General features: G+C 37.2%; 1 protein-coding gene across 6 annotated transcripts in view; it reads left to right on the top strand.

Annotated features, from left to right (window-relative positions):
* CDKL5 (cyclin dependent kinase like 5) overlaps positions 1-14,311 on the top strand; it is a 135,717-nt gene that overhangs the window by 75,458 nt on the left and 45,948 nt on the right. For all 6 annotated transcript variants that reach the window (XM_040532605.1, XM_040532585.1, XM_040532619.1 and 3 more), the window contains exons 4-8: positions 524-569; positions 3,675-3,811; positions 6,765-6,885; positions 8,057-8,116; positions 13,367-13,457. In XM_040532605.1, the coding sequence (XP_040388539.1) occupies positions 524-569; positions 3,675-3,811; positions 6,765-6,885; positions 8,057-8,116; positions 13,367-13,457 (455 nt within the window). The remainder of the gene's footprint in view (positions 1-523; positions 570-3,674; positions 3,812-6,764; positions 6,886-8,056; positions 8,117-13,366; positions 13,458-14,311) is intronic.

Genomic DNA, 14,311 nt, shown 5'->3' with positions numbered 1-14,311 from the left:
AATCACATTCTCTGCAGATACATGAAATTTGGAACCCAAAAGCTTTTGGCATCCTTATATTGGATTCAGGTTACTTCAGGTCTCATTGTAAGCCTTAGTCATGTCCTCATATATTATTTTCATTTCGGTTCACAAGGACAAGCACACACACTCATACTTTGGTCAGATAAAAGATTGTTTGACTTTCAGAATAATTAAGCAGCAAGAATCACAGGAAGAACCACTGAAAATGTAATTGATATCTAGTACAAGGTATTTAAAGATTAATTTTGGATATTTAACTTTATTTTTCATGCTGGGGTACCTAATTGTGATGTCTGCGTACATGCATTTTTGTATTGCATTTAGCCTGATCGCTGAGATATTTGCTGAGTTTTTAATCATTTTGGTTGGCATTGTCAAATTTCTCTGGATGCTTTTTTATTCTTTTTTCCTCTGATGCTTGGGGAGCAGGATGAAACCAACAGGAAAAAAAAATATAACAAATCTTGCTCATTTCACTTTGTTCACTTTTGCTTTACAGGAGACACATGAAATTGTGGCAATCAAGAAATTCAAAGACAGTGAAGGTAACCTATTCTGCTGTGTAATCTTTCATGTCAATAATTACCCTGTTAATCTCTCTCCAGTTCAAATAAGAAGTCTAATATAGCAAGACTTGATTTAAAATGATCATGACTTATTAGCTCCGTGACTATTCAAGGCACTTGATCCTTTATACCTGCCATGGGACTGTATTATACACTCAAACTAGAGAACTTTGAGCAACCTGGTCTGGTGGGAGGTGTCCCTGCCAAAAGCAGGGGGTTGCGATTAGATGATCTTTAAGGTCCCTTCCAACCCAAACCATTCTTTGATTCTAACTATCTTTCTTTCTTTCTACCTTTCTTTGGTGCATCTGTCTTAATATTGCTCAGATTGTGGTGCCACACCTGGCAGTATGACCTGTAGAGAGTAGGGGTGATCAGAAAATGGCGAAAACTTGCCTTGTAGCACTGGCTTGTGGAGTCTTTGAACTTTATCAACCCTCATTCAGGGAGGGGATCTTAAACATTAGGGGGACTTGAAGGGATAAGCAGAGGAGATGGAGAGGTGACTTAGAAGCACTGTGGTGCATGGAGGAGCTGGGGAGCTCTAAGGGGCCCATGGGAGCTGGGTGAGGAGGCAGCAGTTCTGCTCTGCTCTCCTCTTCATTCTCCATGGGGGAACTTGCTCCTTGTCCCCTTTCACAGCGGCCTCTGTGTACTCTGCGGTGTTGCTGAGTTTGCTGAGAGGGAGAAAGAGCTGACTCCTGCAAGGCTTACTGTTGCTGGCAAAGTGGATGGCAGAAGGGAGGACACATGGGCATTACTGCCAGTGCTGCACACACCTGTTCCTCACCCAGGACTAGTAAAACCAGAGATCTGCACAAAACAAGACTGGCTTTTTGGCCTGCACATGTTCACAACGGTGAAGCCCAGTATGCTGTCATAGGCAAAACTGGCAATCAGCTGCTGAGAGCAGCTGTCTACCTTGCACACATCAAAAGTTAGCCCTAATCCCTCATGGCCTAGCACAAACAGAAAGAGAAGCTGAGTGTGAAGTAATAAAAGGAGTAATCCCAGTCACAGGTGATGTAGCTATAATCAGCTGTGCACCAAGGCTTTAGCTGAAAGCTCAACAGTCTAATAATGTAGTTTAAAGAAATAGCAGCCATTTTATTTTAGCAAACTTCCATTTTTTGGTATTGTTATGGAATTGTGGATGGCCATGGAGGTGTGGTTGGTTACAAGGACTGTAATTTTCAAAGTCAGTTAGACACAGCAAATTCAGATTTGTGTCTGTCATTTCCTGCAATACAAACTCTCACAGTGTGGGTAATTTTGCCAGATGCTTGAAGGGTGTAGCTGATGAATCTTCTGCTATTCAGAAATCTGTTTTAAATCCCCGTTAAAGAATGTAGATCATTTAATTGTGGTGGCCATCTTGACCAGGTCATGAGATTACTTCAGAATCACGTTTTGTACTTCGTGTCAACTGTTGAGTACACATCAAAGACAATGAATCTCAGTATTAAGCCCCAAACAGGATTATGATGTTAGACAGTACACCAAAAAAAACGAAAACAAAAAAATGCATCCTTGCCATTAGTTTTGTCTTTCCATGAGAATTACGTAATATCAGTTTACATGACTGATGACTGCTTTTTAGAGTTGTAGCTAGTTGTTTACAAGTTTCTGGAAATACGACAGAAGTTCTTTTGATAGATTTGATTCAGGCCATTTCACATCTGTCTTTTTAATATGGTGGTTCATTACAAATCTGAATGTACTGTAATTGTTTCTATTGCCATCTTTGTTTCACTGAATTTTTGCTGTTTGACATGTGCATGGTAAATGAGCTGGAAAGAGTGTGTCTAGTTTTAGAAGAAATTATGTAATCGGGCTGACGCAAGCCAACACTGAGCACTCAGTTTCAAAATGAAATGATTTAGATGGGTTTAAATTATATATATTTTTAATCAAAACATTTGTGGTGATAATATTTTCCTCTCTTCTCATGCTACTCTTAAATTTTTTTCTGTCTTCGATGATGATTGTGTGCATTCACACGACCTGTGCTTTTTTCTCTCTGCTACAGACCTGTTTTTGCTTTTTGCTTGCTTGGAAAAGCAGTTTCTCTTCCTTTTCTCTTATTTCTGTGTCTTTGTGGTACGTGACCTGCCAGTGGGATTTAGTTTTGATTTCATGCAGTCATATACCATTAAATATTCCTCTGTTGTGGATAACAGTACTAAGAGATTAAGAATCTGTCTTCTACATGTGCATGGGCAAATTTGCTGAATTAATAGATTCTAATATACTTCATTTTATTTGATGGTTCATTGGTACTATCCTCTGGAACCCAGCCAGTTCAGAGTCACTAAACTCAGTAAAGTGCTTATTCGTCAATAAGCACTCTACAAAGCTTTAGTAAAACACTGTTGTTTTTTTTAAACAACTTTCAGACAACTAAACTGTCAAAACGATAGTTGAGTATCTTGACTTAGAATCACAGATTCAAGGCTTCATTTAATCAGTAGTTGCTTTTCTGCCCTCTGTGGCCACTACATTGATCTGCTTTTCTGAATTTCATTTAAAAGCCTTATGTGGAAACTTAAAGGATTTATCAATCTGTGCTTCTGCCTTAATTTGTCATGTTTTTTTGAGAATAAAATTACTTTAGAATCAAATAGATCTTTGTTGTTCAAAAACCAAAAATGTTTGCATTCTAGTGTTTCTGGTGAGAACGGAACTTTGTCAGCATTTTGTGCATGCAATAATTATATGTGAGGTGGAGGATGTCTGTACAGATACATGCATATTTTTGGAAGTAGATTAGTGGTCTTCATAATGAAAAGATAAAAATGCAAATTATTGCTTCTTATGAAGCATCTTTCCTGCCACTGGAAGCCACGATGATAATGAAGGGAAGACTGTGAAGGTTACCTAATGAGAGCAGAGCCATCAGCTACCTCTCTTCCAGTGCAGAAACCAGCCAGGCAGCAGAGAGAGCCCCCAGTGGAAAATAAGCCTTTTTCTCTGTAGTATCCAGAAACAGAGATTTTAATCAGGCATTCAAAATAAAGATTAATAACACTTCTTACTGATTTTTTAAATAATTTTTACTCTGTCACTTTTACTTCTGCACTCTAGAAAATGAAGAAGTCAAAGAAACCACTTTACGAGAGCTTAAAATGCTTCGCACTTTGAAACAGGAGAACATAGTGGAGCTGAAGGAAGCCTTCAGAAGAAGAGGAAAATTATACCTAGTATTTGAATATGTGGAAAAAGTGAGTTGAGTTTATACTATCCTTGCCACACTTAAATCATCAGCTTAATGGAAAAGTCTTTAAAATTATTTACACATTTAAAAATGAAACCATTATAATCTATGAAGAGGAACAGCAGAAAAGCTGTAATACAATCTGAATTGTATTCACCTTTACTGTGATAAAAATGGCACTGATAACTTTATTATTGTTTTTACATCATGTGTTGGTCTTTTTTTTAAAAAAAAAAACAGATCTTCCATACATGAACAAACATGTTCAAATTTTGTACACTGGAATACATATAATTTGAAGAAAATTTTCCATCCAAATACTTCATTTTTAATTGTAAAGTAGATTAGCTACCATATGTTATGTGTGTAATGAATTTTTGACATAATCTTTCAGAACAAGATCATAGATTTTTGACCTTAGAATCTGTTGCAGCTTTCTTGATCCCTGCCTGATAAAAATAGGATTTTTGTTTGTATGTTTCTCCAACAAGTCCACTATCAACAGTTGCTTAGAGGTATTTGGCAAAGATCACTGTCATTATTTCCAATCCTGACCTCATTTGAAACAATTCCAAAACTTTCTTAGATTGGCCTACTATTGCCAAACATCCTGCCCTGTTTCTAGGGAGAAACAACCGAGAAGAGATTGGTTCTCCGTTATTTTTTGCAACCTCTGCGATGATGGTAGACCTTACCTCTGTATCCCAACCATTTAGCATTTCTTCATGGAAATAATCAGATGGTATTTGGATACAGTAAAACTAAATGCAAGCTTAAATATATATATATAATGTAGCTTTCATGAGATACTGTCCCCTTGATTGAAATTTTCATTTAATGAAAATTTCCTACCAATCCCTGCCAATGTGATGTTGCAGTACAGCTAGGTGCTAGTCCTTTTCAGTCAGTTCTTTCCTGTGTAAAGGTGCCCCTCCCTAAATACTGTCTCGTCTACCTCAGTTTACAATTTACTATGTGGTATAACTTCATTGCATAATGTTAGGTGACCTATTTTAGGCCACGGCTTGGCAGAAGTCATTTTTGTTTTTCACCAGGTTAGCAGCTCCTAATGTGATGGATCTTAGCTGCAATGTCTGAAGCTTGACTTTTTTCACCCATATTCCTTGTGATTGTTCTAGATTTGTGTAAAGTCTTTGATCACACACCAAGCAGAACATATATTTAATTTTTTATTATAGTTGAATTAGCTAAGCTCACCCTAGTAGTGGGTTGGAAGACCAGCATCAATAAAAGACATTTAATTTCTCTAACAAGAGCATATTTCAAAAAACGTTAAAGATAGACATTATGTGTCTAATGCCATTTTTGTTCTAAAATTGTTTCTATATGAATGACCATCTTTACATCCAGTTAAACTTCACTTTTCATAACTGTTTCACGTTTTCAGATGTGTTGAGTAGTTTCCACTGGTTCTTATAGATGTCTATAAAACCAATCTAAAGACCAGGATGATTTCTGTATTTTCAAGTGAGAAAGAGTAGAAGGAATTAAATAAAACATGGTACAATACGCTAATATTTGTTTTAACTGGTGATGAACAGCCTGTGTTCTTTAGGGAATCTTAGCACTGCAATACTCAAATCCAGATTACTTAAATTCACATTTAGTGTAATCTTCTTTATCCATTACCCTTAGTTAATGTCTTCATATAGGATTATGTCTTGCTGTGTTGATGTTACTATTTTCATTCATACTTGTAACACTGACTTTTTGACATAACTTGTCCAGAACTATAGACCTCTGTGTGGACAAGAATCTGACAAATTAATACGGCTCCTTAACAGAAAATTCCTTTTCTGAGCTCTGAAGTGTTGCACTCAGCACATAAGTTTCAATATTTTTTCACAGACTGTAAAATTCAGAAATGTTTTCAAATATTAATAAAGTCTCCCACTTGTTTTCTATTTGTGTTTATTAAAATATATTACAAGGGAAACCTCACATTTTCTTATACAGCTAAAGAAAATGTTTATCAAAGTTAAGGTAAACTTATTTTAATTGAAAAATCTGTACAAATGCTCAAATTCATAATAAAATGAGTTGTGTAAGGCAATGTAGCCAAAATGCTTATTTCCATTTCAGTTTTCATTAAATAATAGTCTATTCTGTCCTCAAGTGGGGTGCTGATGCCCATTATTCATTCAACTAAGATTTAGAGTACAAATTCCATTGTATGTCTAATTGTACAAAATTGGAGACATTTGCTAATATAATGGAAATCTGAATGTCATTTTTCAAAGAGGAAACTTACTATTATAAACAGTTTAATTTTGCATTGGTATATCTGTGAAATAGTTAATATGGGCATAGTTACTGTAGTGCAAAGATGTCTAGGGTCAATATAGCTGATAAATAACTATAGGATATTTTATAGGTTACTGTTTATGCCCCTGTGAGGCATTTTTGTGTTATCTCATTCGCATTAGCGATATTGTGTTGCTTTAGGTTGCTTTTATGTGCCCATTCACATACAGACATGGTTTGTGATTAATCATAGTTCTGCTATGTGAAAGCCATAGAACTAGCTTATTAATTAAAAAAAAAAAAAAAAAAAGTAAAAGTGTAGTAGGATATTTAGAAAATGCTCTGTTTTACTAATTTTTCATACAGCCACAGCGACTTGGTATTTCTATTTAAGCAACTTTCTGTATGTAAATGACTATTTAGAAGCTTTAGGATAATTGGTTTGATGACAGCTTTTTAAAGACTTGTGGTACATTTGTGGTTCACCTTTAAGGTTTATTGTCTTCACAAATGCTTTCTCTAGAATGAAAACAGCTTATCTATGCTTATCATTAGAATACACTCCCTGAGTGTTAAACTATTATTTTTTTCATAGTCAGAGTCAGTGGTGTATGTTGTTTTCAGAAGGCTGAAAATGAGTTGTGTTCTAGCTACTACAATATAACTTTTTGAAATAATGTCTTTTAAACATTTAGAATATGCTTGAATTGCTAGAAGAAATGCCAAATGGAGTTCCACCAGAAAAAGTGAAAAGCTATATCTACCAGCTAATTAAAGCAATTCATTGGTGTCATAAGAATGATATTGTTCATAGAGGTAAGTGTGTAGCTCTCCACGTGGAAATAAGCCCCTGATTGAAATTTACATTGTACCAAGAAAGAGATTATAGGTTGAAGTAATTTGCATTTAACATAAACATAAGCAATTGCTTTATGTCAACAACAGAGAGAAAATCTCTAAATTTGGCTGAGTCTTAAGCCTGCCACCTGACTTCATATTGCTTTAAAACTAAGTTCATCTACTTAAAAAGCTTGCTGTCCAGTATCTTTGGTGTATGAGTAAAGGTTATATTGAATGCACAATGAAGTAAAACTGAAGTACAAACATTGCCAAAGGAAAAGGAATTTTTAAACATTTCCTGGCACTCAGTCATTTCACTTCTGAATCTGATAATGGAATAGTAGTAGAAAATTAACCCAGAACTTAAAGCTTAGTCCCCTGTGCTTTACTTCTGCTTAAGGCAGTTCCTCCCAGCTCCTATGACTTAGGCTATATATATTTACTTTCTCTCCTAAACTTCAAGCACTTGCAGTCCATATTTTGATGTGTGACAATGTCTAGCTTTATGTAGTTTATTTAATTCATTTGTGTTTTGCTTTGTGGCTTTGAAAGAAGAACTTTTCTTTCTAATTAATGTTTCCAATAAATTACAGTTCTCATACAATTTACTTCTTGTATTTGAGACAGATCAAAATGTAGGCAAAAGTCTGAAATATTTTGTAAAATACACTTTGAACAAGTATAACATACACAGATACTACAATATGTAGATAGGAATAAGGAACAGCCTTAAAACTAGAGAACACACTTTTTCTAAAGAAATGGCAAGAAGTGCTCAATAAGGGTATCATAACTGAAAATGTTGAGCACGACACACAACAGCTTACTGATTAACCGGGTAATTCAATGACATTTTTGGTATTATTTCACAATATGCAATATTCTACATGATATTTTGCTCTCCAGGAATATCTGTAAGCAGCTTTTACCTTCCAGTGTTTTGTTGGGAAACACTTTAAGAGACTTCATGTCAGAAAGTTATTTCAGCATGTTCACAGATAGAATTGCTTTAGCTTGTAATGCTTTGTTTATGATTGCAAGAATATCTCAAAATACATTATTATTAAATAATATTGTTGGCAAAGCTCAAAAGTAGGAGAAATTAACAGCTGTCTTTTCTTTTTTTCTTTGTTATTTGATGCTCTAGATATCAAACCAGAGAATCTCTTAATAAGTCACAATGATGTTCTGAAGTTGTGTGACTTTGGTAAGTTCAATAGATAGATTTCTTCTTACCTTTTTAAGGAAAATCTCTTGCAGTGGATTTTTTTGCCTTCCTGTTTAAAACCCTTTTAGTGGTCATTACTCAGATTTGTGGCTGTTACTTAAATATGAAAGATCTATGGGCTTAATTTGCATACTTCGGAAATACTGTTACCATATCAGTGGAAATGCTGCAGTTGTCTCTGCCTGTATTTGATAGGGTTTTTACTAGCAGTGGTACGGGCACTCAAGAAAGAACAGCACAGATGATAAACTGATTAGAAGGCTAGCAAAACTATAGATTCATCTGGCCTGCATATTAAAAGAAAAGATGGTTCTTGTTTTTTAAAGGCAAAATATATTTTTATATACTTTTTAAACCATTGGCTTTCATGGCCTGTTAGGTGTATAGTTACAGATGAGTTTTTATACTTGTATTAATCAAAGAATCATATATCAACATATGATTAATGGCTGAAGGATAGAGTCAGAGTGGTACAGGCACTGTTAACTTTCATATTTCCTGACTTATCAATACCTGTTTAATGTCAGCTTTAAGTCTTTGAAGAATCAGCACCCAAGTACAAGACAAACTTTGCCCATGTGAGTAATCCCCAGAAGACAGCAGGGTGGCATATACGCTGTTCCAACAATCTCTATTTTTATTCTAAATGCTACATAAACACAGAATAAAATATTGTTCCCTCTAAAAAGCTTACAGTTTGGCTTGGTGAAATAAAATTCAATTGCATGCTGCTACCCAAGGGCACTTTTCATGAGAGCACTGTGAAAGCTGTCATTTCAAACCTCTGCAATTATGAATGAAAAGAGGAACCACTGAAAAAAAATAAATAAATTGCAGTAGGTTTTTAGGAACACAGAAAAAGCATTTGTCTTTTGCAGTGCTGATTATTTCTTTCAATCCTAAGGGTATTTTTGCCTAAGCGTTCAGCACCAGCAAGCGTTCCAGGAAAAGCTTTAGAATATTTGGTCCATGTGAGTTCTTTGAACTGAGGGCATCTGACAGCACGCAGTGGTGCTGTTGGCAGTGCCTGCGGTGCCTTGGCCCTCTTTCTGGCCAGGGACCTACTGCCTGCCCCTATGCGGCCACCCGCTCCTGACAGCTTAGGCCCTTAGAGTCCCCCAGGGCTGCCGGTGCTGTGGTGGGCGGCAAGGGCCGGCAGTGTGCCCGTTGCCCCCCAGGCTTCAGCTCTGGGTGGGTCGGGGACCCATTTGCTGCCTCACGCACAACTCCGCAAACAGTCAGCAGACAGCGCCTGCCTCTTGACCAGTGTGTGCTCCAGTCAGGACTAACGGTGTCGTCAGCAGGAGCAGCCCGTGGTGGTGCTCCTGTCCTCCCTCCATCTTTGTCCTTCAGAGAGCGAGGTTCACCACTAGAGCTGGCCATCAGCTCTACCAGTGCCATCAGCTAAGCGCTCCTTGTGCACCAGAACGTGTGTCAGCAGCCTTTGTGCTTTGCACTGAAGGAAAGTAGAAAGCCAAACAAGCTGTACAATCATGTTTTGGACAGCAGTTTTCTCACCAGATAGAGAAAATGAGAGTTCTGTCAGTGGAGATGTTCTGCATTGTCTATAGGCTTGCTCATGTCATACCCTCGAGGCAGATTCTCCTTCTGCTGTTGGAAAAGAAATGCAACCCAGAAGTCCTTCTGGTGCTCAGCAGAGCCTTGAGGAAGAAAATTGGAAGAACTTCTGTTGTTATTGTTCACATGGATTAGTCTGAATTTGCTTATAGTTTTGGAGTCAATTTCAAATTCCAAGCAATACTTACAATTTGGGATCAATTTTAATTTTTTAGCCATGTTGCTAATTGACGTTCCTGTTAGTAGCTTAAGTTATTACTGTAAAAATAATCCGTCAGAGATATTAACCACAAGAGTGTTTCTTGCACATGTACAGATTGGGATATAAGAATGTGCCCTATAACATGATTTAACATATGTTAACTGCCTACCTAACTTCATTTCTTGGAACACAACTACTTGTCAAGTACGCTGCCACATTCCTCATGTGACAGCAACAAATGCAAGTAAAAGGTCTGTGCATCAATCCCAACGCAGACATTGCAGTAATTGGGTGTTCTGGAATAGCCCAGTGGACAAAACACTTTGAGTAGAAAAAAAAAACAGCACAATTTTTTAACGAGATAGTTCTTCATAATCCTTGTGCCATGTTCTGTACATACCGTACCAGAAAAAATGGGGTTGAATGTGGTGCTTGCCTGGACACATGTTGTGTGGGTGTCATTTCTGCCAATAGAAATGGGAAAGAGAACAGCTCAAAATGCCGATTACAGCAGATGCACCTGACTTGTTAGAAATTGGTAGGCATTCTGTTTAGTATGCTTGCTGTTTCAACACCAGGGCTTCAGAATTACTTGTTTTAAAAATCTCTTGATTTCTGTATGATACATGAGCACAGAAATCATGAAACAGGGCTGGAAAAGACCTCAAGAAATTCTCTAGTTCTTCCACCTACTCAAAGAAATGATTAAGCCTGTTTGTGTCATTCCTGACAGGTTTTGCTTAGCTTATTCTTGAAGATCTCAGTAATGCATGTTCCTTAGTGTTCCTAGGCACCTATTTAAGTCCTTGCATGTCATTAGGAGGTTGGACTTAGATAATCTTTGAAGGTCCCTTCCAACTGAATTATTCTATTCCTTTAATGTTAGAATTCTTTACTTTAATTTACATGTGCCTTACTTCTCTGTAAGAAACTGCCAATCTTCTGAACTCCTTTTTCCCTCACACCTTTTACCTTGACATCTACCCTCCTCTCCTATGAGTTGTTTAAAGTCCTTTCTTGAAATCTCGTTTTTATTTTTGTTGTTTGCCTTCCTTGCATTGGGATACAAGCTCTGTTGCTTTCATAGTTGCTCTCACCCAAATCACTTTCCATGTTCATGTTCTAATCTGTTTCTTCTTGCTGTTTAGAATTTGGTCTGGTCTTCTGCCTAATTACCTTCTCTTATGTTTTGTGTCAAAAATTGTACCCAATACCTCAGCACAGTTTGGAGGTAGGGTCAGTAAGCTAATTCTGCCACAACAGAAAAGTAGCAGTTGTTCTGTTAGAAAGGTTTTATGCTTTCTTGAACTATCAATTTTGTCCATCATCTTTCAGCATGGTAACATAGTCAGAGCAGCAGTGTATCCATAAAGTGGTTTCTTACACACCTGACAATATGTAGATGCCACTGAAGATGACACTGACTTGTTGATGCTCTGGTGCACCTGGGCTGGTGGGCTGGTGCTGTACACTACTACATGGGCTGCTGCGATGTGATCATTTGTATCATGTGGCCCCTTTATTTTTCTCCCCTCATTCAGGCTGGGGCTTCCCAGTTTTGGCTGTCCCATTTCTTCAGGATGGCTCTTGGTTATTTTCCCCTCTCGTGTTTAAAAGCACAAATGAAAGATTTTTCACTGACCAGATTAATCAGATGGGTCATGTAATTTGAAACAGAAACAGGGCTGCCTAAGCAGTTCTAAATATAGCAATGTTTAGAAATTTACCCAAAAGTTAAGTTAGTTTTAGGTAATTAAAAAATCCTTTCAAGTTTTATTCTAGCAGCATCAGTAACGATCAGCAGAACTGTGGGAACATGTGAGAATTATTTTTATTTTGGGATGACTTTGAAATATCTTTTCCTCATTGTACATGCCTTTCCATTTACTAACTTTTGAAGGGAGAGGTATCTTAGAATTAACAGCTGTGACCTATGTCAAAAACAAATACATTGTTTTCTCTAACCACTAGTCCAATAATAGTCTTTGCACCCAAACCTTTACTCCAATTTGGAGTAAATTAGTGTAACCATAGGGATCAGTGGGGCTGGAGTCCTTCACTAATGCTGCCAAGTGAGATACACTTTCAGAATACTAACAGTAAATCAATAAATAAATGACAGCCTTACAAGCATAGTTGTGTGGGAAAATCGCTTTTGGCAGCTTCTGCATAAGAACTAAGGAATAAAGAAAAATGACTTGCGTTTAAGTAGCACTTATTGATTCTGAAAATGAAATTATGCTTTATACCTCTGCAAGACTTTGTACTTTTTATTCTTTCTTCATCGCTCATGCAATAATGGAAGGACTCCTAGTGGTTTCACTGAAGTGAGTTTTCGACCAAGTTTTAGTGCTACATCTTAGTAAGGAAGCATTTTGAAAATGTTGCTTCTGTATTTCAGTCCCAAAAGTTTGTTCCAGTTTGAGGTCAATTTCAACAGCAGAGACTTGCTGTTGAGATCTGTCTGAACTTTTACCTTGTTATTAATTACTTGTTGGAAAAACAGTAAGATGCTTGATACTTTACCAAAAACAGTGCTATCAGCTGCCCTAGAGTACTTCTACATGAAGAATCTAGTAACGTCGTTACTGTGCTGCTCAGCTCAGTTTTTATAAATGGAGGAGAACGAAAACAAAATTCAACTTATTCCTACATCTGGATTTTTCAGTATATGCACTCTTCTCACTGTTGATCTTGTTAATTGTTATACCTTAAGACAGAAGTTGAGTTTTGATACAATTGCAAATAAGTTGACAGTTTTTTGATTCTTAATAAAATGATGTGGAGGAGGAAGTTAATTTGGACTTGGTTTCTGATCCTAATCCACTGAGAGCCTTGTTATCAATATAATGCTAAAGCAGATGGGAAGCTCACACTTGTGGAGTGACGTAAATGCAGAAATAACGTCGTTTTGCTGATCTTTGGTAGAGTCCTGCCTTTTGTAGTTTGGGAGAGATTGCCCCATTTTTTGCCAAGAATAACATAGCTGCTTGACCATATGAGAAAATGGAATGCAGTGAGACTGTAGTAGTTAAGATCAATGACTAACGTGTCTACTTGTCACGCATATGGTAAGTTTCTATTATTATGAATCCTCTTCTGCAAACAGAATTTCACAGTGAAATTTAGTGGCTCAATAACATGCATGGCATACTGACAAGTAACTTTTACCAGTCTGTTCCATTATGGTGAAGTACCAAACATAATGGCAAAACGCCATAGATTTCTGAGGACAGTACACAAATAAAGTAGTCATTAAAGCAGACATTCTGACTTTCAGTGTTGTATCAATAAAAGGTTGTGTTTCAGTAGATGAGCAGTCTCTGGAGACATTCCGCGCTGAACAATTTACTTCTGTTTAAATAGATGTGACCTCTTACCTCCAAAATCATTGGGGATATGCATATTTACTTAAAATAGAATACAATCTTTTACACTTGTTTCGACAGGCTTTGCTCGTAACCTCTCTGAAGGAAGCAATGCTAACTATACAGAATACGTGGCTACCAGATGGTACCGCTCACCTGAACTGTTGCTTGGGTAAGTACAGTTTGTAGAGCGACCATGATAAATCTTGGCTGATTCTTTGCATTTTATCAAGCACCTTTTATAAAATTTGCCAGTGGAGAACTGTAGTTGATTTAAAGGGAAGATTTCTAAAGACTTCAACAAGCATAAATGAAAATGTGGGTTGGCATGAGTCATTGACATGTTCACCTGTCTTGAACTGAATAGTATTTAACTGACTAAAAGATGAAGCTGAATTGTCACAAACCTACTTCAGATGCTCCTCCCCGACGTTCCTTTCAAAAGATGTTTCTATGGTAGTCTTGTATTCTGAAGTGTTCGTTTTGTTAGCCTCATGTTGGACATTGCATAGTATTGGCAGCGCAGCTTTCACCATGTTACACTCCTAGTTCTCTTTATCCTTTAGGTCAAAACTATGGTTTGGCTCTCATTCCCAGTTGCTCTTTACCAGCACTGCTGAAATGGTAAGAGGAAGGGTACTAGCTTCTTAACTTTTTATAAGTACCACCTCTTAAGAGCACGGGAACGGGCAATTTGAAAGTTTTCAAAGTGAAGCAGGCAAAGTAGAGGGCTGGCCTGGATGAGCAGGGATCATCTTCTAGAGTTTAGGTGGAAAAGGAAAATGTATGGATGCTGGAAACAAGGTCTGGTGACATGGGAGGACTACAAAGGTGCCGTTTCCTGTTGTAGGGACATAAGTCGTGGCCAGAGCTCAATTAAAGTTGATGCTGGCCAAGGGCTCTGGGGGCCAATAAAAAGGGCTTTTTTTAAAATACATTAGCAACAAAAGGAGGACCAGAGAGAACACTGGTCTGTTACTTGATGAGGATGTTCACCTCACAAATAGGACTGTAGATGAAGCAGAG

This window comes from Cygnus olor, chromosome 1 (assembly GCF_009769625.2).
Source record: "Cygnus olor isolate bCygOlo1 chromosome 1, bCygOlo1.pri.v2, whole genome shotgun sequence".
Classification (NCBI taxonomy): Eukaryota; Metazoa; Chordata; class Aves; order Anseriformes; family Anatidae; genus Cygnus; species Cygnus olor.
This window is presented reverse-complemented; position numbering and strand designations above follow the sequence as displayed.